Genomic DNA, 15,710 nt, shown 5'->3' on the forward strand with positions numbered 1-15,710 from the left:
GGGTCAGAAACGTCAGTTGAGCTCACAGGGGAGACAGAAGAGGCCGGAGTTAAGAGACAGGCTTCAGCCTTTTGCTCAAAACAAACTCAAATTCAGGCTTTAGAAAGAGATGGGATTTTTTCACAGGCACCAGGATAGGAAACAGAAAAGCTAAAATACCATGACTAGAAGCCTTTTTATTTCAGTGAAAGTGAAGATTACCTTAACCTCCAAGAAGATAGCCTGCCTGCAGGCTTCTTTAGGGGGGTAATTTAATCACTGGCTTAAAAGAATAGAGTTTCCCTTACTGAAAGCTAGTTACATTTTGTGATGGGACTAGGGAACCTTTTGGGGTACCTTCTAATCTTGTTTTCTAGAATAAGCAGGGGATGCCAACACAGACCATTGGTTTGTAAAATACTGGCAATTTTTCTCCTTTTCAGTGCCAACAGATACGGTAGAAATAATTCTCCTATATCAATGTAAGGAAATGCTAAAAGAAGAGATATGAACTTTTAATCTTTCCAGTCGTTAGATAAGCAATGTGTAACTGTTCTTTATGGTTAATAAAAAAATAGAATGGAGGTGTTAAAAATTGACACATAGTGATTTAATTTGTTTTATATTACTTGTATTACAGGGTATTTACAGCTGCATTCACGGAGTACACATTGAAGAAAAAAAGAAGTCTCCTGACTTTACTTTGACCAATTCCCAAACAAACATGTTAAAACTACTGCGAACAGCGAAAAATATGACCAATATCAATCCTTCAAGAATTAACTCCCCAAAAAGAACAGCTGATTTCATTCAGAGGGGTTCCTTGATTATGGATATGGTCATGGATAAGGGAAACTTGATATTTTCTGATAACAGATCCTTTCAGACAAAGGATAACTTTTTTGGTGACAACATGAGTGAACTGCAGACACTTCCTGGTAATCGACACAAGGACAATCTTAACAACTATGTTTTCCAAGGTCAGCATCCTCTCACGCTGAATGAGTCCAATCCGAATACAGTAGAGGTTGCAGTAACAGCAGAAGCAAAAGTGAACTCCAGACCCAGACAGCTTTGGAGGAAATCTGTTGAATCTTTACGTCAAGAATCTGTACGTCAGAGCCAAGGTTCCCAGAGAGAAAACGGGTCAGATGAAAACAGGCAGCTTTCAGTGAAAAGCCAAAGATACCTTCCTGAAGAGATTGTCCATTCGGATGTATCAGAGGCATCAAGCCGAGCTACTTGCCATATGGAGCCTGAAAACAACAACAAGCACCACAAAACCAAGGACAATTTTAAAAAAAGGACAGTAGCATCAAAATACCCAAAAGACTGTAGTGAAGTGGAACTGACATATCTGAAAACCAAACCAAGCTCTCCACGGGATAAAATCTACACGATTGATGCTGACAAGGAGCCAGGATTCCGCTTGGACACACCTCAGTACATCGAAAACATTGTCCTTCCAGAAACTATAGAGTTCCCTGATGTTTATCAAGATCACAATGACAACTACAGGAAAGCAGAACATGCTAACAGGACTCCCTTGCATAATGAAGACAGTCTTCCAAATAATGACCAGTATAAACTTTATGCAAAGCACTACACTTTAAAAGATAAAAATGCTTCCCTAGGTGACATGAACGATAGATATAGACAGAACTCCACCCACTGCAGGAGCTGTCTTTCCAATTTGCCCACTTACGCGGGACACTACTCGAGCAGATCTCCCTATAAATGTGACGCGTGCTTGCGGATGGGGAACCTCTATGATATTGAAGAAGATCAGATGCTGCAGGATACAACGAACTTATCACTTCCTGAAGAAATCTATGAGCATAGTTGGTCACAAAACAATGCTCTGCAATATCATAAAAAAAATAAGTTGAGGATTAGCAGGCAACATTCTTTTGATAATATCACTGATAAATCCAGGGAAATTGATATTGGAAGACCTTCTCGTAGTATAAGCTTGAAAGAAAGAGAGAAATTTCTACAAAGTAGTCCATATGCAAGCATGTTTAGTGTTCCCTCAAGCAAACTGTTGAGCAACAAGGCCTCACTTTTAACTCATGCACTAGAGGACAGTAAGCGGAGCAAGTCCCTGTATCCTGTTCACTCAGATGATAATCCCTTTCTGCACTCCTATCGTGATGACCAGCACTTATCTCTTAGGCGAAGTCCGGCTGATCTTTATAAACATTCATTACCAACAAGAGGAAGACATGATAATTATTTAAGGTCATCCATAAAGTCTTCAGCATCATACTGTTCCAGGGATGGTCGGATCCATAATGACATGTACATTTCAGAGCATGTTTTGCCTTACGTTGCAAATAGGAATAGCTTGTACTCAACTCCAAGGGTTTTAAATTCCTGTAGCAATAGACGTGTGTATAAGAAAATGCCTAGCATTGAATCAGATGTTTAAATTTTCCGTGAACACTTTATCTGTAGGGAAAAAAATAGTTGCCACCATCTTAGAGGGAGAATTTATCCTTTAACAGTATCCTGCTATGGTAAATGATATGTAAACCTCTCCCTTTCCCAGTGTACTTTTGTACATGAATAGGTAAACTAGTATGCTTTTAACCATCCTTTTAAAATATGTCTTGTTGAAAAGGATAAAAAAATAGCCATTTATGTATGCTTTATATATAAATGGCAAGCTGTACTGAAATAGCCCCAATATATGTTGGCAACTATGCTGTTTTGTATCTAATTATTTTACTATTTTGGTTATTCTAATTTATGTTGCTAAGTATCATTCAATGTACTTTTGTCCTTAGAAATGTTTAATGATTTTCTAGTACTGGATAAGCAATATGGTATGCATGTAGTATGACACAGACAAAAAGAATTAGGAATGCATTTGCACAGTTTCAAAAGTAAGACTTTAAAAGAGAACAGAAAGCTAGACTTTCAAAAATATATTTTAGCTTCGTAAGCATTTTCAAAGCCAAATAATAATAAAAAACCCCCCGAACCCCCGGGACCTTAATAAATAAAATACAACGTGTTAGCACAAAATTAGTACGTTCGTTCTAGACTGACAGAAGATAAATGGGAAGGCTGTAGGGCCAAACATGTGAACTGCTGTGTACCAAAAGGAAGCCCCATGGATATTGGTTAATGTTAATGTACAAATGCTTTTCTTATATTTCACATGCATTTACCATTACGAACTAAGTTCATTGAAAAGTCTGCAGTCATCTTGTCAGAAATTTCACAGCTGCCTAATCCAGAGTATATATTTTTAGATATCACTATATGACACTTACTGTGGAGCTGTGGACTTTATTAGTAACCTTGAGGCCTAATGTGTACGTAAGTTTGCATTTGCCCCTTACTGGTGATTACTCAGGGCTGTATAGTATTTCTTTTATTCCTTCACTTCCCAAACCAAATCCCAGCCCCCTGTAATTCTTTGTTCATAGTGTATTAGTGACATCTAATTAATTGTATGTTAATAGTATTAAAGCTCTTAATACAGTATCAAACACCGACAGCCATACGTTCAGTGTAATCAGTGAGGAGCGCAATACCATTTATTTGAAGGATTAATACCTTTGGAGGGACTTCTTCCTTCCAGAATATTGTGCATATTTGTTGAACATTAGACCATTTTTAAAAATTTCTCCAACCGAGTCTGTTATATAAATTGAATATATGCACACATCACTGAGGAACAGTATCTCTATTGTCACTGACTGCTATACAAAGGTATTCACATAACAGGGATGCATTCTTATATGAATTTACCTCTAGTAAAGATCAATCAGATTATTTCACAAGTATAATGTCTGCTACACACCCCTCCTCACCCCTGCTGGAAAAAAAGAAAGCACTAGATTTGAATGGTAAGGGAGCATGGAAGGGAAGAGAGGAAGCCTCTTGTGAGTAGAATGTAGAACTGTGAATTTAATTTAAACTAAAAAAGTAAATATAATTGCTAATGTATTTGAACACTGAAAGCATTCAACAGGTGGTGCTCTCCCATTCTCCTGCTACTCTGAGAACGGCTTTAGGTTTTTTGTGTAGAGGACGTTTAGATTATTCAAGCATTATTCCTTACATTTCACTGAAGAACAGCGAGCAGGGAGACCATTACCACTGTGAATTGGAAAATGTGAATATTACCCTAACTTTTCTCTAAACTGAAACTCTTTTCAGTAGAATCATGCCTGTCAGCTGTAATTGTAGTATCTGTATGCCAGAGGTACAGTATGCAAGTTGTTTAATTTGGAATAGCAGACTGCAAAGCGGAGCTGCAAATGGGAGATAATATAAATGATGTATAGGGGTAGGCAAAATACATCTTCTTGAATTCTGTTTTACAATTTTTGCTTGTTAAACAGATCTAAGGCGACTTTAACTACCAAACAGTCCAGAATGAGTTTGTGGTATTCACAAATATATTTGTATGTTCACCATGATGGTGAAGGATAATATTTTTTGAAGGAATGGAATGTAATGAACTTTGGGCTTCCAATCCCTTTCCAGCTTTCAAAAATCTCATTATAGTTTATTCCAGGTATGTTCAGAAAGCATATCTATGGGTATCTGTACGCTGTCCAGAGCAAATATGTGTTGAGATTTCTTTATTCAACATTTGGTCACAATTTTTGGCCCTGATTCACCTGGTATGCTTTCTGGTTCCTCACTGGATGTGGTTTTTATAAGCAGAAGATCCTTACTCGCCCTTTGAGAGGTTCACATTGCTTAGGACTAGTTGTATGAGCGAAGCAGGGCCAGGCTGTTTATGGGATGACCACTGATTTTCATCAGCCAAAAGCTTTTCCCAAAGATATAGGTATACAATTTGTCTTAGGTGTACAGGAAGGCAAATGCACTGAAGGCATAGATGTTGTTTTAACGAGCTTAATAAAAACATTTCAGGCAAATTTTAATTTCCAATCCAAATCATGGTATATTAAGTAAATCTACAGTATTTTGAACTACCCGGTGTGTTTCAGCAGACATGGTATTTGCTGGTATCATACCAAAAACTGCCATACAAGTCACTGAGAATTTTACCAAGTGAATCATAAAACTCAGTGGTGGCTCTTCTCTTTCGTATCATCCCTAAGTTCTCAAAATATTTGCTGATTGCTACGAGTCTTTTCTATCATCATCTCTATCTAACTAGACACACATAATTCAATATATAGACGAGTACTGTATGTGAAGTTCTGGGAAAGAAAAATTCCCATTTACAACATTTTCAAAGTAAACTGTTGAAATCCAAATGTAAACATTCTAAACCCAGGTGGATTTATCCTTCTGTGAAATGTACAAGCAAATTAGCTATAAAGAAATACATTGCAGTGTTTGCTTTTTCTGATTTTGAGCAGATTTCTGCTGACTGTAGAGATTTATTATTATTAGCTGCAAACATGCAGTACAACCACCTCCCCTAAACCAAAACAAATTAAAGAGACAGAGGGAAGACTTGATAATGTTGCACAGCAGTTGTTCACATGGAAATAAAAGATGCTGCCTTAAAGGGGAAAAAAAGAAAAAAAAAAAAAACCCAGATACTGAAAGTAGAGGGAACAAGAATCTGCATGCATTTGTTGTTTTCATCTTGGCATATAATGTGAGTGAATTAAGGGGGAAGAAAAGGCTGAAGTGTAGGGTTGTAGGCGAGTAGCTGGTGTGGTTGCAGATGTATACGAGTAAAGAAGAAGAAGCTGGGAAGTTGAAGAAAAGTCTTCAACAGTAGAGCCACAAGCCACAGCTTGTGAGGCTCAGCCGTAGAGCGCGTGGAATTCTGAATATTGCCTGAGCTTTGTTGATATATTTGCACTGCCTTTCAGTTAAACCGAGATCAAGACTTTCTGTATTTCCCTCTCTCTCACTCTAGCTGCTGCTATTCTTGAAGAGGAGAAAAGAATCTTCCTGCATAAGTGGCCATCCTTTCTGTACCTTTCTGGATGGTGCTGGTGACTTGTTACATTTTCCTGATTACAGCTCTAGCAGTTTGTTGGTCATTCCTATCACCAAGATTTCCCGTGACTCCAGCTGGAACTGAATCAGGCTGTAAATGATATGGGCCATTCTTGGTAGCATGTCCTGTAGTGTTACACTGCTCCCGGACGACAACTTTTATGGAGGCAGGATATTGAATTGCTGAGGAATGCAGTAGGTACATGGAGGTAAAAACAGCTACATAGACATACCTGCCTCTTGCTTTTTTCCTCTTTTAAAGACATTGTAGAATTTCTTCATGTTTTTGTCTTTCCCTTTTCACCACAGTAAATTTTCCTTTTTCCTTTCAAATGGATTTTGTGTTTTGCTTGTGTTTCTTAGAGCAGTGTAGCCACCCACTAACTTAAACGCATGGAAATAAGATATTTTAATATATAAGATAAAATTAAGGAAAATTAAGAGTTTTTGTATTTCTGGAAAATTTCATTTAATGTTTTTTCAGCTTTTGCTCAGAATTCATTATTCTGCTACGTAAGAAGCTCGGTTAGGAGAAAGAGTGCTGTGGACAAACAGAACCCAAACCACCGCCAGCTCACTGTGTTTTAGCAGCATCTCATAAATACATGTCTCCTTCTCTATGATCTTTCAGGAACACGTAGGAGGTGTAGTAAGGCTCACAAGGAAAATGAGGAGTGGGTTTTTTTTTCCTGGTGAAAAGAAATCTTTTTACACAGTTTTAAAGGAAGCAAAAGCTAGAGCTGTGTGCGTAGTGTTGGGTTTCTGTGCTGGAAGGCTGAGCCCTTTCTGTTGCCAGTGGGGAGAGAGAGAGAGAAAGCTCCGTCCGGATGGTAGTTCAGAGCGCAAGGCTTGGGAGCAGTTCTGTGTGTGATGTGTCTGGAAGATTTTACCTCTCTCTGTTGACTTTTTAGAAAGTATAGGCTCCTAACAAGGACATCTCAGTTAGGTGGGCTTAGGAAAGTAATGGTCTACTTATCCCCAGCCTTAAAAATCTGCTAGTTAAATGTGCAAGTGAGTGCCAAGTTAAACCTTGCAGGTGCCTGGAGGTTCCCGTGCTTATGCGAGTAGTCACTAAGGTAGCACCTGGCAATTGCGGGTTTTGCAGTACTCCCAGCCTCGCCTGTATCATCGTTTGCTTTCTACCACATGACTATCCAGCATGAAATAAAAGTGTCAGAATCTATTCCTTGTAGAATAACTTGCTATTTTCATAGTTCTGCAGTGTAGCGTATGCATCTTAGTGATGGGGAAGATTTTGGTACTATTCCTTCCCTTGCTGGGTTCACATCGTAGAACAGGATTGTGGCACCAATCTAAGGGTCTAAGAGTCAGCTTGGACTTGAGAAGAATTCAAGAGGTGAATCTTTTTGTTGTTTTACATTGCATTTAAGATGTTTGATATATAAAACCTAGTGAAAACAGATCTTTTATGGCAAAATCCTCTCTTAGTTGATATAGAACAGTAACTATCCTGTGCTTGACTAGATTGTGTTGTGTTAATCATCACGTCGTGTGCTTCTTTCAAGATGGAGTGTCATACGTTCCCTTGCTAAACTTTGCCTTTCCCAGCTCTAGCCCTATCTTAGCTCAAAAGTCCTTTTAAAGTAGGTATCTTTCCTGTATAGAGCAATCTGGTTTGGAACGGAAAAACAGTTTTGCAGTGATATACTTAAATTGCTTTTGTTTTAGTAATGCTTTTTTTTTTTTAATCTAAACTGCCTTCCTTTTGAGAGCTGAGCCTTCAAAGTATAACAGTGCTGAAGGAACTTCTGAAAGAGCGTAAAGGCCTTTCAAAGCGTGACTTTTATGATGTGAGCCATTTCCCTGCCCAGACTCACCTGTCTTATACTGTCTTATTTAAATGTATTAGCAATATGTTAGTATTTACTATCAGGAGGGAGTGGAGTTTGATCACAGCTGTGTGTTTATTTGTGGACGTAAATGCAGGTGCGGGCAGGTATATGATAAGGTAGAGGGCAGGCTCAGCCTGCTCTGGCTGGAGTCACCTGTGAAGCTGTGGTTAAATGGGAGTAGCCTCAAGACCGTCACGTCTCTGACATCGCTCTGATCATGCAGACTCCTCTGTCTGATGTGCACGTACTGTACGTAGTGTAAAATCCTTGTTGATGCTCAGCTTTCATTGTGGAATTAATCCCGTGTTCACCTTCATTACACTGTCACAGCCATGTTCGTGGGGTGGAGGAGTGGTTGTTCGTGCTTCCTGGTGTCTGTTGCCCCATTAAATGGGAGCAGAAATCCTGCCCTGCTTCTCTCTGCGCGGCCAGGGAGGGTTACTGCACTCTTTGTGAATAAACTTCGCCTCAGTCAGGCTTTTAATTTTTTCTTTTTCCCTGCTTCTCTCAGCCTGTGTACAGAGTATGCTCTCTGCACATACATGCTCTTCCAATGTCCTGCAACTTTGGAAGTCAGGATTGCAAGTGTGCATCGCCCTGCAATGCAGTGAAAATGCACTTCGTTCTCACAGGCTCATGAGCTTTTTTGTTACATACTGCAGGATATATCTGCTGTGTTTGAAACTGGGGTTGGTTTGTTGTTGTTGTTTTTTTTTGTTTTTGTTTTTTTTAAATGAATGCCAGTCTAACAGCTGTAAGAATCCACTGCTGATTTTGTGATGATTTTGTCATATCTATAATTCAAGAGCCAGAAATAATATAAGTAAAACTAAGTTACCTCACTATTTACCAGGTTTTTGTTGTTTTGCACTTAAGTGACACTTTTTCCTCCTTCTGCTTAATTCTTTACCTGTATTGAAAACAATGCTAAATTAGTAGAGAATATAACCACGCTGTAACATTGTCATGCAATACCTTTATTAGTAGATAACCACACTAAGTATAGTACTACATATTTAAGAGAGAGATGGTTTTGACTCTCCAACTCTTAAAAAGTAGTGGTGATAAGCAGTTATACTCCTAGATGTTTTGTCCTTTCCCTTTTGTATTAGTATTTGTTTTCACTAATATATTTCAAAAATTATATTTCTATGTGCACGTTAGAAAACTGTGAAAATAAATACCAATAAATATTGTGATACTTATTCAGTGCACTGTAAAGTTCCAAGTGAGATGATACTTTGCTTTGGAATTGATGAAGGTTTCCTCACTTCTCATAAATGGTACTAAGCTTTAATGTGGGCAAATGGTAATATTTACAGTGACATGAAATTTTAATGGAGAATGTCTTGGTTTGCACTTCTGGTACTATTAGAAGAAATATGTTTTTCTCAGCAAATGCATTATGAGAATACATTTTTTAATTTGTTTTGTGCATTGCGGCACGGAAGAATAGCCGTTTTGAAGAGATTTGTGTTACATCATTACTACAGGATTCTTTAGTCTGATAATTTTTTATTGAGCCTGTTTAATAATGGTGTTTAATGGCAAAAACCTTTTGGAAATATATTTTTGGCTTATGTTTCACATTGCAAACCCTGTATTTGGATTCATAGTGCCGCAGTGGAGGGCCCTCACGAGGTTGCTGTGCCTCCCCATGCTGCTGGGGAAGGAGACCTTTCTTGTTCACTGTTGGGACAAGATTAGAGGAGTCAAGAAAAATTTTGGAGGGTGTGTTGTGCAACATTTGAAGTGTAAATGATCTTCAAAAGTGGAAAAAAAAAAAAAATAAATTGGAGGTTCGCAGTTATCCACACTAGCGGGTGGTCTGTGACAGGCTGCGGGACGTGTGGTTTCTGGAGGAAAATGACAATTTTTAACTGAAGTGATTTGAATTCTACTTAAGTTTCTGAAAGTCACTGAAAAAACGGGAGTTTTCTTTTCTTCTCTTTTTTTTTTTTTTTTTTAAAGCCAAAGTCTTTATGTTATCATACGAGGTTTCACAGGAAAATGGGCCAAAGAATACAATTAAATATGCAAAAGGTTAATCCTATAGAAAAGGGTATCCTGTCGTCTTGATATGCACAAGCATATTAATGGTAATAGGAACAATGTGTGTAATTTTCCTGTATATTGCTATGTAGGTTGCACTATTTTGAATGACACAAGCCTGATATTTTAATTACCAAATACCATGAGAAGCTGTTTATTAATAGTTTAAACTTGTTAACCTAAATATATATACAGTATAGACACGCGTGCGTGCATACGCTTTCTAACCTAGTCATGTGTGAGTAGTGTCCCAAAGCCGCGGGACACGTTTCAGCAGTGCTGTATTTTAAGTGATTCTCTTCTCTCCTTCCCAAAGCTCCTACATCCACTCAGCCTCTGGCAGCGTTTAGTGTAGTGTTGATACCTGTTACCCGAGAGGCTAAAGGACTCGCTGGGGTCGGGATTGCATTGTGCTAGGACACGTGAAAACACGTCAGAGAACAGGTCCTGTCCAAAGAGCTTGAAACGATACTCACTGTAAATAACAAAGCCATAGGAAAAGGATGTCTTCTCGTACTGTGTTGAAAATTCATGGCCAGAGAGGGTCTATTGGCGTGATTTTAAAATTCGGTGCCAGCTTACGCCATCCACACCTGGTCATTAAACACGTTACTTAAGGTAGCTGAGGAAGCATACCTAAAAAACAAAAATTCCCCCCAAAAAAACCAAAAAAGACCAGCCAGTGTGTGCACCAGTGGCCGCCTGTGTATTCTCCACGCAGACTGAGCAGCCTGCAGAACGGGTTTTGCAGGCAGAGGCAGTATTTAGCAGTGGGGGTGAAGTCAGAATCACTTCTCAATGCCCAGGCTTTTGAGCTTGCTATAACTGGTGGCGTGGAGATTTTGACCAAGAGGTGATTGTGGTATTTGGCTTCTTTTCTAAATTTACAGAGCTCTAACCCAAACTTCTGACAAAAAAATACCTTGGAATCCTTTGTTTGAAGTAATTCCTGAGCTTTTTTCCAAAGGGAGAGTTGGATAGTTATTAATTTTTCCACCTTAACCCAGAAACAGAAAATTCTATAGGGTCAAATTTTGGCTACAGTTCATTGCGAGTGTGTCTTAGAGAAGAACTTGGTTCCAAGTCCTTCGTCTGCAAGAAGAAAAATTTTGGCTAACTCATTTTTACCTGGCCTAGGTCTGGATTCCAAACTTAGGCCAAACACCTTTTGACTTAAATAGGGATGTGCGAGCGAGTGAGTGGTGGGAGAGCAGATCCTTAGTGCAGTTCACCCTCAGAATTATAAAAAAACAACCCAAAACCTCATGTTGCAAAGGTATGGAAGTTGCATCATGAAAAATCATGTGCAGCTAGAAGGGAAACTAGTGCAATTTTTAGTAAGAACCGTTTACAGTTTATACTTGATATCAGCTATAATATTTTGAAATAGTCTTATTCACTTCAGAATGTCCATTTTGCACTGATGAAGAGCAGCGTGATCTCTCCGTCTCCACACCTCATGCCCCCATGCACATGCACAGCGTATCTTGTGTCTTCCCTGGCGAAACCAGAAGGTACAAACAGAATTCATTAATGTGTTAGGCAAACTCCTACCTGATTCTTAACTAAGTATGCTATTTTTATACAAAATTTGCATCCGTACATTTCAGGTTCTCTCAGAAGCACTTCACCGGTGAGTTAATGATGTTAATTTTAATTCATCAGATGATTGAAATTTACACTAAACCTGAAGGGCATTTTGTGCTTCCTTTCATTCTGTTTAATGATTTTTGCTGGCTTAGATGAAACACCAATATTCCTGTGCTGCTAAACAAAAACCACCAGAAATATTTTAAAATCTCAGATTATACTTTTAAAAACATTTTTACCTGTTTACTTGAATAATGTAAATTTAGTGTGTTGTCCTGATTAGTCTTTGTATACATACATACATATATATATATATAAAAGCTATATATAAGCTTTATATATATGTGTATGTGTAAAGTTTTTGGGAAGAATGAGGGGCAAGAGAAAAATTCAGCATTGTGACAAAGATTCTACAAACATTTAATAACAGTTTCAAGTAATGTATTGCTGGTTTGAGTATGATTAGAAGTTATTTGCAATTGAACTCTGAAAAATTAGATGTAACTGAAAATTAGTATTGGATCATCAGTCGTCATCCTAAGACCGGTTTAGCTTCATCTGCATCCTGAGAAAATAAGAATTCACAATATTAACTTAGAATTTTGCTCAGAAAGAAAATTATAAGTTATTAGTGCAGTTAGTACAGTTGGAAAAGTATTCTTCTTCCGATGAGGGGAAAAAACTCCAAGTGTACTAATTTGTACTGGTTACACGGAGCACTGATCTACCTTGCAGTAGAAGAAATTTGCATCCCATAAATAACATCTTACCAGAAATCTCGGAACCATCTGAGTCCATACACAGTAAATTACAAAGCCTATCACTTCTGTTATTTGCTAGTGCAATTTACTGTAAAACTCTCAAGAGTGTAATATTTCAAACCAAAGGGTAAGTCATAAACTTCCAATCGTTAGCAAAGAATAGTAGTGGTTTGAAGACCTCTTAACGCCTGGGGAAATAAATCAGGATGTTAGAGTAGAAATAAAAGAATATTGGTGAAATGGAATCAAGCATTAAATAATGTTAAGAGAATCCAGAATTTCATTATAAAATTCATAGTCTAATGGATTCTTCAAAAGAAAGGGTTTGGGGGAAAAGAGAATAATAAAAAACTAGTTTTGACATTCCAATTACTGCCTGGTTTATTAGATAGATTTAGCAAACTGAAATGAATTTTAACACACAAGCGTCTGTACACACACAGTTTTAACTGTTTTGTTACGGAGATTCGCGTACGCCCGGCTACCCCTGCCCCCGTCTGCCCCTGAAATCCTGGTGGTAGTTGGATCTGCCCAGCCCCGAGAGCCACACACTTCTCTCCCGCGTTACGCATACTGACTCACAGCAGTTCACCCCGACCATATTTTAACCCAGTGCATGACTGAGTGCTAATACTGTATAAATATTTTGAAACATATCTAAAAAAAATGTTTGCTTCAAAGTTTTTACGATAGAGAAATATATAATTATTATGGTTGTCTTACAAATTGTATTGTGTTCTTCATTTTTGTTAAATATGTAGAAAAACATTAAGGGAATGGGGGACTCGAATGTCTGTGTGTACCGAAATGTATATAACTATTTGGGGAAAACACACGTGCCAAGTATAACATGATGTAAAAATTGTAAATATATGAAAATTCATTTTTCTAATAAAGATAATTTCTGCCAATTGATACGAAAATGAACAATGGTATCATTCTTGTCTGTCTTCCTTGTTAACCGGTGCAAGATGAAGCGTCATCTATGAATATGGCTTACCTTTGGTGTTTTGTTACAGTTGATTTGATTTGAAAGGTGTTAACAGCGACATGTTTTGAGCCATCCTTTGCTGTTAGAAATTATCTAAAGGTGAAGACGCCTGAAGCTAAAGCTGACAGTAGATGCTTGATGTTCCCAGTTTAATTTAATTCATGAAAAGGACGGAGACAATTAACTTATGAAAAATTCGTTCAGTGTGAGAAGTCTACTTTGACTGATGCTCCCTCAGCAGAGGGAGCTGTAGGAGCTGAGTTCAGGGTGGCCTCTTAACCTGGGGCACCATTTTCCAACACGTCAGATGCACAAAACCTGGCGGGCCTGCATGAAGAGATGATCCCGGCTGCAGAAATGCAGGAGCTCTTTGGGCGATTGTGAAAGCAGCATCCAGCCCGAGGAGGAGGAGGAGGTGTCCTGCCAAGAACAATGCCGTCCCTGAGAAGAGGTGGAGAGCTGGGGGTGTGAAGTGCCCCTGCTGTGGCCCCGCTCTTGGAGGTCGATCAGGTGAGGATGGGGGACAGCAAACCCGGGGGTGAGAAAACGGCAGAGATGTTACACATTTTCTGTGACTTTGATATCATCAAGCTTGTTTACTGTTCTGGTTAATCATGACTTAAATGAAAATAGAGGTTCTAGTGGTGCGATCAAAATCTTTTCTAAGATTTGACCATTTGCCTGGCCAGGGGAGCTAAAGGAGCGAGGCTCGTGTGGCGCTCCTAAGTGGTTCTGTAGGACCCCATTTTCCAGGATGTCTCGTCAGCTAATGAAAGTCTTCCTTTATTCCACAAAATGGGCATAAACAAAGCCTTGGCAATTGGAATAATGTTCTTCGAGGCAGCGAGATGAAAGTCATTATATAAATCCACAGCATCGTTTTGATAAATGTGCTCCGTGTTGAATATAAAAATAACAGACAGGAGGGGAAGGGTTGCTCACAGATGTCTCCCAGCAGAACAGTCCCATCTATTTGTTCCCAAGATAAACATGACTGCACAGATAATATGAGAGATATAAAACTGGAATTCAGTCCTTAATGAGGTTTTTAATGAGTAAAGACTGCTGGGCTTATTGTCCTCTTCTAGAAAGCTATTTTAAAGGGAGCCCACTTTATTTTTATCTAAACATCCCCATTTCATGAAATAAAATGAAGTGTGCATGGGTTATTGAATCTTTATCTGATCTTGAATCTTCATCTTTATCCAATGGACAGGCCAGTCTGTTCTGCACGATAACACGTGCTGATCCGAGTGGCTTTGGTTCACCTGCAGCGATGACCACCAAAGGCCATTTCAAGTCCTTCAGTCATGTAAAAGAGCTGGGAGTCTCCGTAGGAAAGGATGGTGCAGGACACAGCCGTGTGACTGCGTCTGGGAGCACCGTTTTGAGTCCTGTCTCCCGGCCTGAGGGCTGGGCTGGTGTTTGTACCCCGGCTGCTCCTCCAGCACCACCTGCCAGCGCTGCTCAGTTCCCTCGCTGCGCCGCTGAGTCATCTCGGCTCCAGCTTTGATTCCCTTTGGGATCTGGTTCAAAGGTAGTCATATCCTCCCAGATCACTCTTTTGAGTCTTTGCTGATGTGTCTATGGCAACTATCAGTCCTCTAAGACTTTGCTTACTAAAAAAAGATAAAAAATGAAGCGGTAGCTGGGAAATGGAAGCTTTTTAAGTCTGACATAGTGTGCACAGCACTGCTAGCAGCGTTCATAGCAAACCGAGCGGTTCGGCCGGTAGGAATACAAGTGTCTTCCTGTAATTTGGATGCAAACCCACCTGTTCTAAGGCCAGCTGCTGAAGTCTGCTCCTCTCTATATAGAGAAACACTATCCACCCTACTTGTCACGGGGCGTTTTTCCCATTGATCACTACCCACTTGTCTCTGTGCTGCTTCCAGCAGTTTACAAACAGCGTTAGCTCCCCCTTGCAGATTTGTTGCAGCACAAAAAATAAACCGTGGCTTCCCCAAGCTGCATCGGATCTATCGTGTGATCCTCTGTCACTGCTGTTCTTCGCCCACTTCAGCAGGCATCGCTCCATGTTACGCAGCTTGTAACTGGGTCCTCCTTTCCACTGGAGAAAGAAAATTCCACACGCTTGAAGGTCTCTGCCTTGATTTCCATATTTTCTTTCTGGAAGTTCCCCAAAAAGCTTTATGTGGGGTAATTTATTGACTATTTATCTATCTATTTATTTGCCACTGGTTAGCTTACAGACAATGATCATTACAGAGGCTGACTGCATTCTGTTAAAATCAGTATGCTCAAATCTTGCTTATTAAAAATAATCTATGTTTATAATGTAGGTGATGATGGTTCCTTAACTATGGCAATAACGATTTTAATGCACTGAAGTTTCTTAGCATTGCAGTAGGCAACAGGGGCGGTAATATAGAAGATAATCATGATTAACATTGTTTACACAAGGTTACCACAAGATCAAAGACATTTTCCAGTGGTCTCCATCCAGCTTCAGGTGTGATAGAACAGCAATAATCCTTAAAAACCCCTTTGTGCTGCAAAAGTGCAAGGTCTGCC

General features: G+C 39.2%; 1 protein-coding gene across 5 annotated transcripts in view; it reads left to right on the forward strand.

Moving 5' to 3' along the window:
- GRIN2A (glutamate ionotropic receptor NMDA type subunit 2A) overlaps window positions 1–13,022 on the forward strand; it is a 233,908-nt gene extending 220,886 nt beyond the window's left edge. For all 5 annotated transcript variants that reach the window (XM_054212709.1, XM_054212707.1, XM_054212705.1 and 2 more), the window contains one exon: window positions 620–13,022. In XM_054212709.1, coding sequence (XP_054068684.1) covers window positions 620–2,410 — 1,791 coding nt within the window. In that variant the 3' untranslated portion in view covers window positions 2,411–13,022. The remainder of the gene's footprint in view (window positions 1–619) is intronic.
- The last annotated feature ends 2,688 nt before the right edge of the window (window positions 13,023–15,710 follow it).

Source organism: Rissa tridactyla, chromosome 8 (genome assembly GCF_028500815.1).
Source record: "Rissa tridactyla isolate bRisTri1 chromosome 8, bRisTri1.patW.cur.20221130, whole genome shotgun sequence".
Classification (NCBI taxonomy): domain Eukaryota; kingdom Metazoa; phylum Chordata; class Aves; order Charadriiformes; family Laridae; genus Rissa; species Rissa tridactyla.